Source organism: Zeus faber (genome assembly GCF_960531495.2).
Source record: "Zeus faber genome assembly, chromosome: 2".
NCBI lineage: Eukaryota > Metazoa > Chordata > Actinopteri > Zeiformes > Zeidae > Zeus > Zeus faber.
Window position 1 is genome coordinate 13,399,986 of NC_137189.1, and position 21,015 is coordinate 13,421,000.

Here is a 21,015-nt window from a genome sequence, read left to right on the forward strand (position 1 = left end):
GGTCAAGTCACGGTGAGTTACCAAACGTGTAATGACAAAACAAAAATATCAAGAAGATTACCGCACCTTATTAAACAGTGAAAACAAATGGGCCATTGCCTTTTTTTCTGGGAAAGCTCTTTAGCGAAAGAAGAAAAAAAAAACACCCTCCCCGGGAAAGCGAGGCAGATTATTTGAATTTATGACTTTGGACCATTATGTACTGCATGTGTCTAATAGAAACAGGTGGTGTCGGTGAGATTCAAGTAAATAAAATATTAGCATGAAACTCTGCGAGGAGATAAATCAATTCTAACTTTGAGTTAAGTGTTTCTACTTTTTTTTTTTTTTCCCCCCAAAATCTGGCCCCAATTATCTAATCTTTATGGCCAATTGTTGGAATGGTTGAACATTTGTCTCCTGACCAGCTATTCCATCAAGGGTTTCTTTTTACTGCTACAGCGTCAAAAATATGCCTCCCATCCCTACCGTCGCTCTCTCTCTCTCGCTCTCTCTTTCTGTCGCTCCCTACTGTGACTAATGCGGCAATAAGTGTTTAGGAATAAAGGACTTAAGGGCTTTCTTCAAAACCATTCTGTTCGCTCAGAGAATAAGTCCTACTGTACTTCCAGCTACTGTTCTGTTGTAACTTTCTCCCCCCACCTCTTCTTTCGCCTTTTTTTTTTTCTCTTTCTATGTTCCATTAGGCTTCATGCAGTAAAAGTGCACCAAAACAAACAGAGTCTGGGGAATGAAAGAGTGCAGTGTTTTTTTTTTTTCTTCGTTTTTTTGGGGGGGGGGGGGGCAGAAACACCAGAGGCCTGACTGTACTCAGAATTCCTTGTCAGCTGGCAGGAGTGGAAGGTGATCGGTGAATTGATGGGGTGATATTCCCGCACTGCGATGGCAATAAATGCCGGTTTGTAATTTAGCTTACGTTACGCAGTACTTCTGTCTTACTACTGTAACACACCTCTATTTTCTGTTTTAATGGTAAACCGCATATTTATACTTCTAAGATCCAAAGATTTCACTCGCACAACTGGTAACCCAAAATGTAAAGTAAATATATATATAACACATCCCTGGCCGTTTCAAAGTAACAAGTAAATCAAAGTAATATCCATAGTTTTATATTACAAAATGTGTTCGTCTTGGAAAGTAATGATACAAATTTCAAATTTCAGTCAGTGAAACAATCACTATTAAGAGAGGAGTTACGTAACGAGAGCAAATCTGCCATTAATGTAAAAGAAATCTAATAAGAAGTCGTTGCGCAACTGTTCAGCTCTTTTCCAGCATATTATTTGATGTCTCAGAAATAATTTTAAACCTGTCAGGGATGAAAGCTTCCAGTGAAGTTGCAGTGTGCTCGTGGCTTGTTTCCATCACGGTACTTCGCTTCCACGCGGGTCCCCTCGTCCTCCGTCCCTTCCCGAAGACGCGACGACGACGACAAATAAAATAACAACAAAACGAAACAAAAAAAAAAAAAAAAAAAGGGTCTCTTCTTGGTGGCTCGCGGAGAAAAAAGAAAAGCTTGGCTCAACTCCTTCTTGCTCGTTGACTTTCCATTGCAAATCCAACAGGCATTCTTACAGCCCTCTCTTTTTTCCCCCTGACCACAGCTATGGCTTTGGATACAGCAGCTCAGTCTGTCCTTTCTCCTTTGTGTCGGAAGATAATGCCCACTGTTTGAAGGGAAGGGAACCTCAAGTCGGGTCAGGGGGGAAAATTTGACCGTTTCACCGTTCAGGGCAAAGTCAGTCTATATTTCTGACAATGGACACTGAGTTTCCTAAGGCTTGGAAAAAGTGAAGCTTTGTCGACAGGCTCGGAACTACTCTATTGACAATTTGCAGGAGACTAATGGTGGACTTTTAGATTTTTTGGGGTTTGTTTGAGAGCTTTTACACCAAAGTAATTTGGCAGAGATATTATTGCTATAGTCCTGGAAAATCACTAATGTCACCAATGGAGTCAAATGGGGTCCATGATGGAATTCATCATCTATCAGAGCTTTATCTTCCACCCAAATTACAAATATTTATTGATCCCAAAAGGCAGCATGAAAGAAAAGACTGAAGGAAACAAATAGGGCCCTAGTTTCAAACTCATTCTGTATTTCGCTGGGATCCTTCAGAGTGGTGTTCAAGTCTAGGGCTACAAAAGTCCCATCGAGCACAAAAATGGACACCGGGCGTTTCTCTCAGCTAAGGGTCCACAGTGTCCATAAGGATCCAACGCAATCAGCGTCGAGTCACTAGCTCGAAAAGAAATCCCGCCATTCATTTCTTTCGTGTGTTTCAGGTATTATCAGCTGCACTTGCAGGACTTCACGATCATGTTGGAGAGCTGCTCCACTTTGGGGGTGCGTCCGGAGTAGTAGAGGATGGTGAGGGGTTCCAGATCCTGAGGGACGCAGCAGGGGGAGGCGGACGCTTCGGGATTCAGCGTGTTGTAAAGGCTGAGCAGCTACAGGAGGGTGAAACAGAGAGAGAGAGAGAGAAATTCATTCACTTCATTTTTTCACTCGAACAATGCCAATGTGACATCATTTGGCAGGTGTAAATGATTTTTGATTTAGTGGTTGTGGATGGATTTAACTTTTGCTTATTGAACCCTGGCTCACCCATCGCAGGGATATGGATTGGATGAATGACGGTCAATGAAATACTGGAACAATTCACAGAGGATGTAAAGCAAACACACAGATGTGTAGAAGTCTTAATGCTGTTTTCTTATAGGGGAGAACAATTACGAAAGCTTTAATAATGAGTGAACTGTGGCTTTTATAGCCATAAAACCACTACAATAAGGATTAGAGGATAGAAAAACCCCTTTAAGTGGTAGTTACCGTGCTGTGCGTGGTGTCAGAGCTCCTCAGGTAGGGACAGGGTCCAGAGCAGTAGTTTGCAAAATATCCCTTGGGCTCGTGGATCCATTTCCAGTCGAGGTCACGACGAAAGTCAATGTAGAGCCGGCGAACGCAGCAGTTCTCCTCCATGTTCCTGTGACGCGGGAGCAAAACACAAGTAACTTTAGCATACAGTATAACTTCTCAAAAATGGACAGGATGGTCATCAAAGGCAGTTTTTCTTTTTGAGTTTTATTTTATTTTTATTTTATTTTATTAATATTATTCTATTCGCTAACTGCTATACGTTTTAGGAATCAGTTCGTTTAGGTTAGTTAGCTATGTAGGAATTAGGTTAGCTATTATGTTCGGTTTAGTAACTATTGTGCATAATCTCAGGGTGCGTTGCAAAGACATTTTCACTGCATATATGTATGAACGTATGTATATGTATGTGACAAAAAAACCTCTTGAATCTTTTACTTACGAAAAGCAGTAATTTGTGTCCAGTGCCCTCTTGCGCCTCCTCTTGGACTGCGTGTCCAGGCGGTGGGGCGGGATCATCATGAGGATCAGGTGAGGTTGGAACTGGTCCTTCTGCTTCTTCAAGTGATCCAGGTCCCAGCGGCTCTGCTCCTCATCTCCTTCCACGCCTTCCGAAGAGAACAAAAAAAGAACTGAGAGTCAGGGAGCAGGATAGGGGGCTTAGAAGTCCAAATACAAAGCATTAGCATTAGCAGTGGCAGTTGCATGTAGGCAGCGTGAAACGAGGGACATCAATCCCGGCAAAGAAGTCGTTGCCGTGACAACGGCCATTATTTACAGACGGCGGTCGTTATTCAGAAATAACTAACGGTTGCAGCTATTGGCCAATCAAAACAGAGTGTTCCACACAGCCATGTTATAACGGTTGTTAAACGATAAACTATTTTTTTAATGCTTTTTTAAACCTCAAATACTCAGAATTGCTTCTTTATGCTCATATTTCCTGCTTTAAAAACGTTTATGCCCAGTGACAAAGTTAAAAATAATTACACAACACATTAATGCGAAACTTCACACGAGTGGGGGGAGAAACAGCAGAAGTTTTAAATACTTGCAATTTGGTCGGTGCCATAAAAGTTTTAAAATTGGAGAAGATACTCAGGCATAAGTCGGCCAAAACGGCTCAAAGACAATAAATCCTACACTTAAATCCGAGCAATAACACCGTTGCTAAAAGGCACTAGTGAGTCACGTCTGGTGTGAGTCCAGCTTACCTTTAAACTTCACCTCCAGCACCTCGTGCACGTTGTCGATGATGTCACCGTTTAGGTTGAAGGTGTGACAGGGGCAGTGCACGCTCATTTCCAACCCAAAATTGGTCCCTGGCAAAAGCAGATATAGCAGAAAATGATCAACTAAGCTCAGCCCTCTCCTCTGGAACCGACGTCTGGTGGTTTGCGACGCGCAGCAGCTCCCTCCCACCTCTGCTTATCAGCCATTCCCGAACCGTCTCGGTCACATCGAAGGAGACCCACTCCGGCGTTCCTCTGGTCAGCACATTCTTGGCTCCAATGTAGCGCTGTTTGGCAATATGCTCGTTCAGCCTCAGGATCTGCAAACCGGCAATCAGTCACCGCTCTGACATTACAGACCAAAGTTATCTAATCCTGGGTCAGCAAAACAGAAACACTGGCAAATGACATATCGAACTGGAGCACGTGGCAAAAAAGACGGCGAAAAAAAAAAAGGCTCAGAGTCCAAGGAGACGCTTACTTGCGAAAGGTTATACCTTATCATTATCAAGGCACCAAAATGGAGACCATTATTGATAAATATAATGTGAAGAGGAAATGAAGAATGGAAGTTATGTGGGAGATGAGTAGATTTTAATGTCTTGATGATTACCCAAAGGCCCTGTGGGTGAGATTTTAAACAATGACGTTATGGGATGTGACCGGTCCAATACCTTCAATACCACCCGGCTTTTAAAAAGAAAACAACAGAGCTCTCACGCTACCTCTGTTTCTGAGATTCTGACACGTTATCAACCTAATTTGTTTTCACCTAAGATGGGAATCACTTTTGATGAGTTCTAAAAAACAAAAGAAATCAAGCCGCACTTTACGAAGACTTTGCGTGGCTGCAGGTAGGAAGTGCACAATGATTTCACTCCCTTATTATAATAGAATTATTCTTCTCTCAGCCCCTGTTTGGCGTTGCAGGGTGAGCAAGACGAGTGGAGCAGGTAAAGGTTAAGTATCTTGTTCCAGTGTACTTTGGCAAAGTATCGCAAAATGGGCAATTAAACCCGTTCCCTAATATCCTTTTGTGACATCAGCGTGTTGAGTCTCGGTCTGAACGTCAGCCTCCGCACCCCGTTCCCATAGAGAACACGGAGCGCTTGTAGTGATCGTGTGAACCTTGAATATTTCAGAACTCAAGGGCGGAATGGTGAAGTTGTCCAGAGCTGCTAAATGAGCCGAAGAGGTAGCACATTTATGTATTTCAGGTCCTAGAAGCCGGAAAGTAGCTTGCACCGTACGCACAGTACCCCTCTTTAACTTTTCCCAGTACTGACAGGTTTTTGTCTGGTTGCTGGACCATAACCACAGCGAAATGAATGAATAATGTTATAATGTGACTCCTCCTTTATAGTCATTCTGTGAACACCCACATAATCCTGAGGTTCACATGAAGGTCGCTACTCCCATGAACTATTTACAGTTTTTATTTGTAACCTTTTCGCTAGACGCCACGGGACTCGGTAGAAGGACATGGAAACGGTACCTTTACACACCTGGTAGAGCTCGATTCGCTGCTCGTTCCTCTTGGCCTCCGAGTTGGGGATCCTCAGAGCCCGAAACTCTGCCCTGAACAGGTTGGTGGAGTTCCTCTCCATGGCCGAGACGTTGAAGCGGAACACTTTGGAGGTGATTCCTTTCGAACAGTAGGGCAGGTCGTCTGCAACGAGGACAATACAACAGCAATTGTTAGTATTATCTAAGGACCTGAACTTAGTCACATTGTCCAGATTGCTTTCGATGAAAATGCCAATGTTGTGTCTCCTGATATTTTAGAATATCAGGAGACATATATAGAAAAGATATAACTACACCTCACATGCTGCTGTTTTGTCAAATAACAATGATATGAAATAATAACAAAGGATTAAATGAAAATCTTTCAGTCATTACTGTATAATTGCCCATTTTCTGGAAGCTGTTTTTCTATGCACTGGCCAGTACTAAATGTGATGATGTTATCAGTTATGGCAGTGGACCATTTTAAAGACCAGTGTACTTTGTGGTAAACGGTAACAAGCCTAGAATAGAATAGAATAGAATAGAATAGAATGAGATGATAGAATGATTTTTCCCTATGGAACTTAAAGTGCAGTGACCAGCAGCCAGTTTGCGTTATGACTTCACCTTCCTGGTATCTGCGTATCAAACCCCTGCTATCCTTGGTCTCGGTGACCACTTTCTGGACCCTGTCAGAAACCCTCCGACCATGATGACTTTTCCACAACACCTAACCTCAATCCCCCCGCCGGCGTATACGCCAGATACGCGTACCATTCTATAAAAGGAGAGCCTTTAATGTCTCAAGACGTCTGGCCGTTCGCTGGAGTAATTTGCTTTTATTGCTGCAGCTTTCTGCTCCGTTTGCACCTGTCAGGGATTCAATCCGGTTTACAGAGTTTTCCTCTGATCGTGGGGCAACGGTTTGACCGTACCGCATTTCGGCAGAGTTGTCAGAACCAAATGTGTATTTGCCCACGTAAACTGCGGAAAGAGGGTGATGTCACTGGACTCGTTGAAAATTTGTTTCTGTGAAGCCGGCCTTTCCAGGCCTGTTAGAGTAAAAGGTGTCTCCATAACGGAAGAATTACTTGCAGTGTATGGTCTGATTTTCACGGCAGTTCCTGTGCTGTTCGAGTACTTGTGAAACGGATGTGTGTGTGTGTGTGTGTGAGAAAACACAGGAAGATGGTCCACTCAGTATTTCACACCATTATAAAACACCTTGAGAAGAAAAACTCACTTAGAAGTACCATCAAGGTGAAAAGGAGTGTGTGGTAAAGCAGTAAGGTAGTAGAATGTAATTATATGCAGCTTTAAGGTTAGCTTTAAAAGTAGATTTAAGGTTGAAAATACAAAATATATATTTTATGTAATTTTATTTTGTGTAATTTTTCTATTTGATTTTTCTATTTGATTTTATTTTATGTAATTTTTCAGACTGTTAAGGTTCCTTTATGGTAATTGTATGTAGAGAAACCAATCAAACCTCACCATGTCAAATCCCTTGTATATGAAAATGTACTTGGTGGAATAAATTGATACTGATTTGGAATCTCTTCTAACCATAATGAACACCTAGGCCTCCTTTAGAAGACTGACAGTGTACAAAAGCTTGAACAATTCAACAACTTTTGCCTCCCAACATGTGCTATGTCTGTTTATGACCAAGTGAAGCAGAAATGGAAGAAAAAAAACAAAACAAAACAAAGAATGATCGTTTTACGCTCTTTAAGGAGTGGATGCAAATCAATGTAATTTGACTTGGCCCCGAGCGGTGCCAAGTGTACCTCTAAAGCCAGACTCTTCACCAGAACACCCTCACTAGACAGGAGAATAGGACTATTTTGTTCAAATTGAATTTGTAGAAATCAACACATGATGTTACTGACGAAAAATGGGACTTGTGATAAATACCTGTTGATTTCAAAGAGAATGTGATGTAATGGTTTTGGCTCGGCTCAAACCCATCTTCCCAGAATATTTTATTTCTGCAAAGGTCACCCGTTCAAACTATATTTTAGGTGAATTCCTAAGTTATGACCACAATCCATATAATTTTACTATAGTTATAGAGCATATCAAGTGTATTGACAAAGAAATGGCCAAAACACTACATAGCCAGGCACAGTGCAAATATTACAACTATGCACTGAATCAAAACAAAAAGTGACATGTTGAAGAGTCTTACTGAGGTTTATGCATTGAACTATGTATTAAACAATATAATAAAACTTGTTTTCAAATGATACCCCCTCAAAAAATCTGAGGGCTGAGGAATCATGAGAAAGACTAAAATGTTTGTATCACAGTTTGGAATTGTGACACAATATCACTAAAGATTTTGTGACACATTGGCCTGCCCTAATAAAGCGATTACAGAGGGACTGCATTGATTGCAGCATGATCCTGTAATGTAATAAGAACTTCTGACATGATGATATTAGCGGTGAATGAACAAACATTTTTACCAAATGCCCTCCTCCTAGGCAGACGGAGTTAAGCGGAAAGAAAGAGAGAGGGGGAGAGAAAGAGAGAGAGAGCGAGAGAGAGAGAGAGAGAGAGAGAGAGAGAGAGAGACAAAGGGGGTTTTTCCAGCCAGGCTAATCAGGAGGTCCTTCCATCAGCTAACTTTTCCTGTCCACCTCCGTTAACTTTTCCTATCCCTTCTCTTAAAGGCATCCCCATGCGCCCGGGCAGATGTCCCTCTCATTTAGGCCCGGCTGGAACGGAAATGGGAACATCTGGGGAGAGGGACAAGGTCCACGGAGGGGGGAAAAAAAAGAGAGGAGGATGAAGAGTGAAGGGAGGAGAAAGAGGAGGAGGAGGAGGAGGAGGAGGAGGAGAGAGGCTTTCCTGGAACACTGGTGTAGGATTATAACAGGTCGGTCAGTGGCTGCGTTGACTAAAAACCTAAGGCTGCTGCAGGCCCCTGAGGTGACAAAGAAAATGGGATAAACATTTCAGGGGCAACAATCACATTGACGCCCAATGACGTTATAATTATGTATGAATTACTTTAACAATATGAAATTGATACATAATCAAAACAATTTTTTAATGATGAAATGCCTTCACAAGAGAGCAAATCACAACGAGGCTCAATTACTATTCATTATATTATTAATTACGTAATAATTACATATTAATTACTAACTTAATGAATAAATTGCCTTAAATGAGCCTCAATATGATTGAATTTCTCTTGTAGGGACTTAGTAGTCTGATTTAAAAAAAACCCGCATCTGTATTAGATTTAATTACGTAATTAATATTGAGCACCAGCTTCATAGTGTAGTGATGAAAGGTTAGACTCTTTTTTTCAGATTCGGTTCGTGACGAGTCACTCGGTAAAACAAAAAAAAAAAAAACAAAGCTTCGTTTTATTTTCCGACTCTTCGTTTATTCGATTGAGTTGGTGTAACGCGCGGTGAGCGGGGGAGGGCTTCCAGCGCGTTGGCTCGGAGTTGTGAACCTACTTATTCTGTCAAAATTATTCACCTAGGCGGAAGAATGGAAAATGCGTAGCCCAGAAAATCACAGCGCCAAATGATCCCCAAAATATGTGTTTTGGCAGAAAAAAACGTGTGAATCACAAAAGCAATTCACCCTTGTCGAAATGATGTAGTTTGATGGAATGCGAAAGTGTGAATCAGTCATCATCAATATAAATGACGCCGAATGACTTGGCCAATGTTTGCCTTGGACTTTAAATTGATCCCGGGTAATTATTTACAGTTTGCGGGAGCGATTCCCGAATTGCGAGTCACTCAAAACGCATCGTTCGCTAAGAACGAATCGTTCCGGCGTCTCGCAGCGTTGCTGCAACGCCACCGACTGGACGCGGGGGGAAAGTAAAGAGCCACTCACTGTTCTCCGGGGGCCCGTGGACCATGTTGAACTTGTAGATCTCCTTGGCGTAGTACTCCGTCTCCGTGTTGTCCTGGCCGCAGCTCTGCTGGCGCTCCCGGGCCAGCTCCTCCAGCAGCTCCCTGGTGCTGTTGTACAGAGCCTGGACCTGGTAGGGGACCTGACTCGGGCCCAGGGCCTCCGGGGGGCTGGTCAGCCGCAGCTTGCTCAGGATCTGGCCCCGGATCGCCTCCACCCGCTTCCTCTTCACGTGGTCGATGTCCACGGTGGCGCAGGTGGACAGGGACAGGCCGAGGGCCACGCAGTTGAGGAGGAGCGGGACGAACAAGAACGCTTTGCCCAGACGCATCTTCCCCCTCCGCATTGGCTTGGCTTCGCTGGGGGAACGTTGGGTGGGGATGCTGCCGCGAGAGAATCGGTTGTTTGTGGTTTGAATCTATATTCGTGTGATCACTGAACGTCCCTTCCCTGATTGACTCTCCTGTGCCAGTGCCTTTCTCGCTTTAATCCAGGTCGGGCTTCTCTCATTAGACATTATTCAAATGAACGTCCAGCAGCGAGTGGAGCGCACTCCGGGCGGCGCATGGGTGGGCTTCAATCGGGCGGCACGGTCCGGTCCAAACGTGATGCGCGGCTCCGCAGCTTCCCTCCCCGCATCCTCAGCCTTCCCGGTCCGACCGTTTTGGGGGTTTTGTTTTTTCCTTTGGTCCTCAGCTCAACACATTTTTTTCCTTTTCTTTCTCATGAACAGATATTGCCGGGACAACAGGTGGTCGGGTTGGAGAGGTGAGAGTGAGCGGTCTGCACGGCCCGCGCCGGGCTTTATACCACTGGTCCTGACGTTGGATGGAGGAGGGACCGGGGAGTAGCATCCCCCAAAAAGCCAAATCATAGTTCCATAAAAGAAGAGCGCTGCTCGGCACCACCACTCATGGAAGAAACATCCAGACATTACATTCGTAAACTGCGGGGGGGAAATACTTTAAGGTTGTTGTTTTATTGTAGAGCAGGGGTTCCTGAACGGTTGGTGTTAAACGTCGCTGCATATTTAAAAAATAAAGATATTTTATGACAAAATATATATCATAAATGGAAAATTTATTATTTGTGAAATAAAGAAATAATGGAAAACAAATGAATAACTTTGCTTCTAATGGAAAATTGGAATTTTGCTGCGGACCCCCTGCAATTCCCGTGAGGACCCCCAGGGGGCCGCGGACCCCGGTTTGGGAACCTTCCAGTTGCCTGTTGCGTTGATATTCTTTTGGCTTGCTCGTGATTATTTAAAAATATCCATGGTTAAAAAAAAATCTTCAGTTTAGAGACTGAATAATTTGATTCGTTGATTACTGATGTCAAATTTTTTTTAATAAATCAAACAGCAGTATACCCCCTAGTGGTTTCTGTGAAATTGCATTTGGAAACTTCTACTGTTGACACGTTTGCTTCAAAATAACTTGGAGTCGGTGTGTCTGTTATTGGACTGTTATTCTGACAAAAGGACGAAAAACATGTCAGAGAACTGCAGATGTGATTCCCCCCCCCCCCCTGTTTTTCTTCTCCCAGGTCGCAAGCACACAGTAAAATCGTCACAGTTATAACTTCATATTTCAAATCACCTGACGCTCTTCGTCCTTAAAGGCAGGTTTCCCATGACATCCTGTTCCAGACGGAAGAAATTACTCCTGGAACGTTGTAATTGTTTAAGAGTTATTCCATCTTACGTGTGTGTGTGTGTGTGTGTGTGTGTGTGTGTGTGTGTGTGTGTGTGTGTGTGTGTGTGTGTGTGTGTGTGTGTGTGTGTGTGTGTGTGTGTGTGTGTGTGTTATTAATATTATTATCTTTTTAACTAAACTATTTGATCTCCATTCAAAGGATGACTCCACTCTGCTGGCGTTTCTCAGGCCTCTTTTAGGTCAAAGCTCACTCCGCCACTGGAATCTCAAAAACTAAACATAGCTTCTGGTTGCTTTTCCCCTTTAGGTATGCATAGCATGAAATGCCCAAATAAGGTAAATACTTATTTATTGCCATGTCATTTGGGTACACCCTTTAAGAAACGATGCATATGCATGCTTGTATAACTTTTTTTTTTCAAATTATATAATCTTGGTAAAAAGATGAAGGGGATTTTCACCTCACCACTAAGACGATATACTGTATACCCATCGTATACTGTTGCTTCAAATTGTCTTTTTGACGGTCGCACACGCATTTATTTAGATATGCTGCTTCAAATCTGATGTTATCTGGGAAAAGTGAGACCCGGTTAATCTTTTGCACCATCAAAGGACTTGTTTTTTGCACTGTTTAGCTTTAACAGTAATTTCGACACTTATTGATGTGCAATTGAGTGTCAAGATCACTGTTTTGTGATGAATAGACAGTACGCTCGTGGGGAGGCAGAACTTGAAGCGGCGAAAAGTGCTCAGATTTTGGGTGGTCATATCGACTGACACTGGAATCTGTGTCATCTCCGATCCCATAATTGCAATAATAACAAATAACTTATCTATTTTTGTCGTCCTTTAATGTTACACAGTGAAGTGACTTCCATTCATAAGTTTGTCTCAAATGTCTACGTTGCACTGGGTGATCTCAACCTGAAACCAGGCCAAAAATGGCTCTTAAGAACCCGGGAATATGTAAGGAATGGTACGTCCTCTACCAGCGTAAGCTATTTTAGGCCGTGCACATGGATCTCTGGCATCCCTCAGAGACTTTCCCACACTCCCTGTGTTGCATCACTGTATGTGTCATCACAAACATTTAAAGAATGAAGAAAGAAAGAAAGAATGAAAGAAAAGCTGTCCTCCCACCAGTGGAGCTTGGGAAGGTTGTATAGGCCCTACTGTACAAGTGACACAAAAGTATGCCTGACCCCCCGTTTAATACAATGATGAACCCTAGTTATTAACGACAGGGAAGTATGAATTCACAGGAAATGTTATTTCAGTGAGATCAAGTTAAACATTTCATCAGTCATAGCGCTACTCTGTTTATTTTATGGTGCTGCATTTGATGTTATTTCTAGTATCTCGTTTATATCTTGTTGTTTATTGATTAACTGCTGAATGGTTTGAATTAAGCATGATTTATTTAGTTAAAACACTCCATTTTATTTATTTTTTTAAATAAAAACAGATTACCTGTGATGGATGTAACTTAATTGTTTAATGTGTTTGATTGCTTGCCTTTTTTGTGGTAACTTAAAGAATTTATTCGAGTCGTGATTTTTGAGTATGTGCAACCTAGAAGCTACACAACTGTAATTTATGATCCAGTGGACTATCCTCATTTCCAGATTTATTTATTATATTTATTACACAAATAAAACAAAAAGTTAAAAGCTATTGAAAAAATGTCAACTAAAAATTCATAATATGGATTTATATTGCCCTTTTCCACATGTTTTGTATTACTCGCTTTAATTGTTTTATTAACCTAACAAAGGCCGAGTAGTGATGCCATTTCTCCAACCAACCAGCAGATGTCGCTGTTAAACAAACAATATTCTGCTGGAAGCGAAACAGGAGCGACTGCATTACGGTTTATGTATTTATTTATGTATTTATGAATTTATGTATTTATGTATTTATTTATTTATTTATGTATTTATGTATTTATTTATTTGTTTGTTTGTTTGTTTGTTTGTTTGTTTAATTGTTTAATTGTTTGTTTGTTTGTTTATTTATTTATTTGTAAGTTTAGCCAGTTATTTATCTATTCGTTTATTTATTTATTTATTTGTTTGTTTGTTTGTCTATCCGTTTATCCAGCTATTTATTTATTTGTTTATTTGTTTGTTTGTTTGTTTGTTTGTTTGTTTGTTTGTTTGTTTATTTATGTATTTATTTATCTATCTATCTATCATCTATCTATCTATCTATTTATCTGTTTATTTATTTATCCAATTATTATTCGTATTATTCTTTTGCCATTTTACATTTTCTTTCAAATGTTTTCAAAACATTTGGCTACTAAGGCACTACCCTTGTACACAACTTTACAAAGCCTTCATTACATATGATTTAAAGGCACGTCTGCCCTTCATGTTTTGGCCTTCATTTGCGTGTCAAACATGTTTTGAGATTGTTTTTTTTTCATCATTCTCATATCATTTTATTAGGTAAACAAATTAACAAACTAAAATAGATACTAATTCACAACAGCTGCCCATTTAAATATTGGTATGAATATGACTTACTAATGTGTCCTGTGTTTTATTTTATTATGTATTTTGGGACATAATTCATATTCTGTTCGAAAAGCCACTTTCAATTCTTCTCATTGTTTGAGCAATTCTGTCTGCCGCATAGAAATGATGTCACTCCCACACACAACACATGCAAACCTACTTACTGTAGAGCACACACACACACACACACACACACACACACACACACACACACACACACACACACACACACACACACACACACACACACACACACACATACACACACATACACACGCACACACTCTTTGTGCTATATTGTTCCAAGTTGTCTAGGGATTCCTAGACATTATCCAAGACTCCATCGTCAAAGTTCTCTCTCCTACCGATGACCTCAGCGCTGGGTCAGGCTCTCTGAGTCACCACTCGGCGATCTATCACAGCGCACCAAGATGGAATGCAGCGTAAAAACAAAAACACATGGGGACAATTTGGTAGGTAATGCTTTTCTCTTTTCTCTCTCTAATGTTTTTTTTTTTTTTTTTGGTAGGTCTACACGTGCACTAGCCCTGACACTGGGCTGTGATGACGTCATCTGGCAGCAGAGGCCTATGTCTGAAGAAAGTTAAATAAAGTTTTTATTGTTGATACTATTTATGCTCACTTTACATAGAATTATTACTATTCATTATTAATATTCTGAGTAGTCATTAATTGTCTCGGACAATGCGCACACAAACTAAATATATGTATAACTACAGTATAGATAGATAGATAGACAGATAGATAGATAGATAGATAGATAGATAGATAGATAGATAGATAGATAGATAGATAGATAGATAGATAGATAGATAGATAGATAGATAGATAGATAGATAGATAGATAGATAGATAGATAGATAGACAGATATAAACTATACAAAGGTAGGTGAGAAATTGTAGTGTTACAGCAGCTCACATTAAAACAATAGCCAATAATAATTAATTAACAACAATAACAACAATTACAAAAAGGCCAAATAATTAAAAAAGAAATTGATAAAAAAAAACAAAAAACTGGCAATATGTAATAAATCAAAAAATAATAATAACATAGAAATATTTGGCAATATAAACCTAAAAATAAACAATAAACCTCTGTGTATATGTGTGGATGTGTAGATCGTGTATACCTTCACAACAATTCAAAGAAAGAAAGAAAGAAAGAAAGAAAGAAAGAATGAAAGAAAGAAAGAAAGAAAGAAAGAAAGAAAGAGAAAGTGAACAAAGCAGCTACAAAGAAGTCTGATAGACCTCTTTGTAATGACTAGACGGAGAACCACAATGTTCGGCAGCGAGCTGCCAAAACGTCCGTACTACTGCAGAGAGAAATGACAACACAGTTAAACCTGCTCGTGTCTGGGGGTAACAAGCCTGTGAGTCATACTTTGGAGTCATTTTGGGTTGGAATGCTAACAGGAGACCCCTAATATATATATATATATATATATATATATATATATATATATATATATATATATATATATATCCCAAACGGAGAGTGTGATGTGTACAGTATATGTCATGGCTGTTCAGTGGAGTGACTCATCTGATGCGTCCACCATATGTGCTGGTCATCGTCATCTCTCACACATGTACACTGCAGACCAGACGATGACCTCAACCCAGATCATGTGGAAAGATTTGGAGGCTTGTGTGTCAATATGTCAGAGCTGGAATTGTTATGTGTGGTCAATGGACATATCTAGTTGTTACTATAATACTTGGTTTGCGGCTCCCGGGCTGAAAATCGCAGGGGAGAGTAACAAAGTACAAGGACTTAGAAGTTACTCTACTTAAATAAAGAAACTTCCTTTTACTTCACTACATTTCTAAGCGAATATATATACTTTTTAAATATCTTGATTCATATTTGGATACATCAAAAGCATGCAAAAGCAAAAAATAAATAGCAAAAACCTGGGAATGGATTTATCAAACTCCTCATCAGTCATTCATTAGGACTTTATATACTGTGTGATAGTAGGGCACTGAATATAACAAGTGCTTTTACTTTCAAATATTTTAAGTACATTTAAGACATTTTTACATTATACACACACATACACACACGCATTGCATTTTCCACTTATGTAGAAATGTTAATGTAGTACTTTTACGTTCACTAGAGTCATTTTTGTGTCGGGGTATTAGTACTTTTACTAAATAAAAGGGGTCTGAATGCTGGAAACCCAATAATATGAACATTATTCCAAATGCTGAAACCCATTTTATTCCTGCTTTGCGAAAACAAACAATTAGCATCCAGGGTTTTGTCGTCCCGATCACCTTTGCCTGCTTGCACTCGTCATCTCTTTTTTTGGCGGCTGCTCCCTGGCAGGCCAGGCCTTGGCGGCGGCTTCTTCCTGTAAGACGGCGTGGCGTGGCGATCTGATGTCATCGGGGTGAAGGCTGTTCACTCTACATCTGGGTCCAAACGGGTCGGGGATCTGCTGAGCCAAGGCCTTTCGGAGGGCAGAGGACAGGGTGTCATTGGGCCCCAAGCATGAATATGAAATAGCAGCAACGTGGCCATGATGTGGACTTAGCATTTTGTGACTTTAACTCAATAGGGAGCGACTACGGAGGGAAGACAGACGCCGCTCAGACAGGTTTGTTGTGTTGATCGCCAGTAAGAGTGATGGATGTGGTGAAAAAGACAAAAATCATAATGACGCTGTATAAGCTTTTGCCTTAATTATCTTGTTGGAGATGATTAGATAGACAGACAGGAAGACAGACAGACAGACAGACAGACAGACAGACAGATAGATAGATAGATAGATAGATAGATAGATAGATAGATAGATAGATAGATAGATAGATAGATAGATAGATAGATAGATAGATAGATAGATAGATAGATAGATAGATAGATAGACAGACAGATAGATAGATAGATAGATAGATAGATAGATAGATAGATAGATAGATAGATAGATAGATAGATAGATAGATACAGACAGACAGATAGACAGACAGACAGTTAGACAGATAGATAGACAGATAGATAGATAGACAGACAGACAGACAGACAGAGGATAGTGGAAACTACCCCTGAACATTTGAAGAACTATTAACACTATGCTGATGATGCTGTTCCAGGCCCTGGCAGGACTTGGATCATTTCCAGGGTTTGTTTCCTAAAACTGACTGACTGTGTGCACCGATTGAGCCAAAAGCTTTCACTATATTACTGTTACATTTTATTGTTATTGGTGGCTTTTTTTTGGGGGGGGGGGCTGTGTTTTGGGAAGGGTGGAGGTAGGAAAACAAAGTCTATTCCATTCGCAGCATTTCCAGCCTGCCCTTGCTTTGTGGATGGAATTCCAGGGAAAACCCAAATCAGGACGGGTTCCAGTTTCCTTAACTTCAGCCCACTTTCAAGTTCCCGTAAGTGCTGCAGTAGAGTTGGAGTTGGATAACAAAAGAGTTTGGAAACAGTGTCAGGGATAAAGAGAAGAGAAAAAAGGTGAGAGGAGGAAATTGCTTAATTTAAATCAGACATTTGGGACGGTGCCTCTTTAGAGGTGAAAGGTCAATGTTATGGTTTGTGGTTTGGAGTGAAGCAGTGAAGCACGGAGACATGTTTGATTCCACGCGCATTAGTAGTAGACGTAGACGTGGATGTAAAGTAGATGCAGAGACAATGGTACTAGACACACACACACACACACACACACACACACACACACACACACACATACCGCACACACACACACACACACACACACACACACACACACACTCAGCGCTGGCCTCCTCATGCAGAGTCTAGACAGGAAGCGGGTCCATGCCAGACGAGGGATTTTCTCCTTCACACCATTACACACCACGCAGACCACGGATACAGTCATCTCCTTTCAATGTGTGTTCAAACGAACCAGGGATGATAAAGAGAGAGCTGTGTGTGTGTGTGTGTGTGTGTGTGTGTGTGTGTGTGTGTGTGTATGATGTGTAGTTCAGTCTCATATCTCACATCATCTAAAATGACCCTCTTAGCCACAAGGAAAGACCGATCCCTCGTCAAAACCAAAATATTATTTTTCCACTCAATTGCCCCCCCCCAAACACACACACACACACACACACACGCACACACACACACACACACACTGCACCCCCCGCACACGCAGACACACCCCTCAAATTGATCAGTCTATGGCACAGTGTGAAAAGTTCAGCTCGTCCTTCCTGGATGTGGGTTTGGGGAAGGGGGGGGCCGTGTCCTGTAGCGCATCGCTAAATTAAACCGAGCCCCCGCTGTTCTCATCTGCTCACCTGTAGCCCGCTGCCAGGCCCGGCCGCGACCTCTGACCCCACACAGATGGGTCTGCATAATAAGACATGGGCACACACGGCTAAGCGTCATCTCAGACATGTTTGATGGGTGGGTGAGTGTGTGTGTGTGTATGAGTATATAACGTAAGGTTCTGGAATGCTAATGCCACGGCCCACCCCCCCACGCAGGTGCGCGCTATCGCTATCTCTCTCTCTCTCTCTCACACACACACACACACACACACACACACACACACACACACACACACACACACACACACACACACACACACACATTCTTGTACTGGTATCAAAGTGAGGTCCATGTAAATACACCTGGTTAGTGAGGACCCATGCTTCTGGTGCACTTCTAAACCAAAAAAATACAACATTCAGAGACGGTCCTCACAAGTATAGTAAAACAAACCAACACACACACACACACACACACACACACACACACACACACACACACACACACACACACACACACACACACACACACACACACACACACACACACACTTTTGTTTTGCATTAAAATGGTGTTGGTGTGGCTCCCGTAGCCCCTGTACGCCGTGTACCTGCAGGATGAGCTGTACTTTTCAATCTCACCGTATGAATATGCATAGTCTCATGGCTCCCGAGACAAGTTGTTCCAGTTCCTCATATGAAGCCCTGAAAACTAAAGATGTGCTGCTTCGAACTTCTTAAATAGCAGTTGTGAAAACTAAAAACTCCACCTGGCGTCCCTTCGTGGAGTCGAGCTCTGTACTGCTCCGAATATCTGTCCTTGCTTAAGTATATTCAGACTTTTACTCCACTATGTTTCAAAGCAAATATCCGTAATCGTTAAGATAAGATAAGATAAAGGTTATCCCATTTTTTACAAAATTTCTAATGCAGTCATGTTATGTTTAAAAAAATGAATAATAGAGATTTCTATTCATATATTTTATTTGTATATCTTTTTAAATTAGTATGACTCCTACCATCATTTTTGAACAACACAACAGATACAGGAGGCACTTGATGTCGTAATATAGACTATTTATAGCCCCACCAGGGCACTGGATAAGACAAGTACTTACTTTTATTTTAATTTAAGAAGAACTTTGTATATACTTTTACTTAAGTAGAAATGTGAGTGTGGTACATCTTCCCCCACAGAAAATACACATTTCAGGAGATTCAATTCTATAAAATCATTTGAAAACAAATAAAATAATTACAATAATAGATAATATTATTACTTTTTTTTGTTTGTTTCCTAATTTACCACGATTCATTCCTATGTCTGACATGTTTTATTTTCTATCAAAAACAAGATCTTAAACGAGCGTTTTGGGACTTCCTGTCTGATTCATATGAGCAAATATCCTCCTTGTCTCTCTCTATATATGACATATGTGCACTCGCCACTCCTGCCTTAACTGTATATTTCACCTTCCTATCTGGTTCCGTCCACGGTACGCCACCCCCCCTTCATTTCCCACATGAGTGGTTTTCTTATCACCAGGACCCGGACCCCCCACACCCCCTTCCCCCTGGACCGATAAAACACCCAAATATTCTGTTCAACACGGCTGGGGCCCTCTGCCTTGTGGCCCCGCTCCCAGCCTCCCTGAAATGCCTCGTGGGTAATTATGGTAATAACTCAGCCAGTCACGGGCGAGGCCAGCGGAAGGCGAGGTCAGCACCGGGAAGCCCGCAGTGGGTGGTGTTTGGTGGGGTTGTTGGTACGGGTCAAGGTGGAGCGTGCGGGGTCCGCCTGGTGCCGTCGTAAAAAAATAAAATAAAAACCCTCGCTGTCACGTCAAAGGCCGCTGGATGTATGTGGACATTTCCCGCCCCCCCCGTCCGTTCCGTCCTCCTCAATAATCAAAATGCTGATGAGGGATGAGGACAGATGTCAGAGTGGACGGGTTATTTGCGTGGCCTTGACCGCCGTCGTTACGTCGGGTGATTTGGGGAGGAAGGGAAGGGAAGGGAAGGGAAGGTCGAGTGAAGGAAGGCGCACTGACTGTGGTCACCAACCAAATGTAGCAAATGCATGATTTATCCGTGATTTATCTTTGTAATTAATAGAGATGAGATAAAGTGGAGAGTCCTGGGGGTGAGATAAACAAATGTTCAAATGTTCTGGACAAATTCAGCCCCATGACACTGAAAATATGTGTGATTAGATAGATGGATGAATGGATAGATGGATGGATTGATGGATAGATGGATAGATGGATGGATGGATAGATGGATGGATGGGTAGATGGATGGATGGATGAATATATAGATAGGCAATATAGCAACTTCAGATAAGGGGAATCTTCTGTTTATCCATGTGATTGGCTTAATTCACATGAATCATCTCACTGAATAGTTCAATTCAACAGCAGTAGAGAATAATACAATAATACTTCAGTACAATTACATTGGAGTACTTCAACGCTCGAAACCGCTCAAAGTTGAGTTTTGTATATTTTACGTTTTTAAAAAACGATTCAGCTCCTGATAGGCCTCGTGGGATATCACACAGCGACTCACACAGTGTTACGTATGAGTCGCACACTCACTGTGTGTATGAGTGTGTGTGTGTGTGTGTGTGTGTGTGTGTGTGTGTGTGTGTGTGTGTGTGTGTTTGTGTGTGAGTGCGACTCACACAGTGTTCCGTGTGAGTCGCACACTCACTGTGTGTGTGAGTGTGTGTGTATATGTATACGTGTGTGTGTATGTGTGTACGTGTGTGTGTGTGTGTGTGTGTGTGTGTGTGTGTGTGTGTGTGTGGGTGTGTGTGTTTGTGTGTGAGTGCGACTCACACAGTGTTCCGTGTGAGTCGCACACTCACTGTGTGTGTGAGTGTGTGTGTATATGTATACGTGTGTGTGTATGTGTGTACGTGTGTGTGTGTGTGTGTGTGTGCATGTGTGCCTGTGGCCTGAGCCTTCCTTACATAACCTATATTTAGACTGAAAGTTACGCTAGATGAACAAAGAAACACAATATTCCGCACAATACGCTCCAGCTTC

The 21,015-nt window shown here is 41.6% G+C and overlaps 1 protein-coding gene across 1 annotated transcript; it reads right to left on the bottom strand.

Moving 5' to 3' along the window:
* Window positions 1-309: 309 nt before the first annotated feature.
* Window positions 310-10,285, bottom strand: LOC307247932 (transforming growth factor beta-3 proprotein-like). The gene is made up of 7 exons (XM_080024084.1): window positions 9,493-10,285; window positions 5,619-5,782; window positions 4,304-4,433; window positions 4,096-4,203; window positions 3,324-3,489; window positions 2,837-2,990; window positions 310-2,454 (listed from the first exon to the last, which is right to left on the bottom strand). Exons 1-7 carry the CDS (start codon window positions 9,854-9,856, stop codon window positions 2,296-2,298), a joined length of 1,245 nt encoding a protein of 414 aa, XP_079880210.1. The 5' UTR covers window positions 9,857-10,285; the 3' UTR covers window positions 310-2,295.
* Between the last annotated feature and the right edge of the window lie 10,730 nt (window positions 10,286-21,015).

Excerpts from the sequence above, each read along its gene's own strand:
- LOC307247932 (XM_080024084.1), bottom strand. The coding sequence starts at position 9,856 with ATGCGGAGGGGGAAGATGCGTCTGGGCAAAGCGTTCTTGTTCGTCCCG. Across the intron at positions 5,783-9,492 it reads CCACGGGCCCCCGGAGAACA|ACGACCTGCCCTACTGTTCG; the intron begins GTGAGTGGCTCT and ends TCCTCGTTGCAG. Across the intron at positions 3,490-4,095 it reads GCTGGAGGTGAAGTTTAAAG|GCGTGGAAGGAGATGAGGAG; the intron begins GTAAGCTGGACT and ends TCTCTTCGGAAG.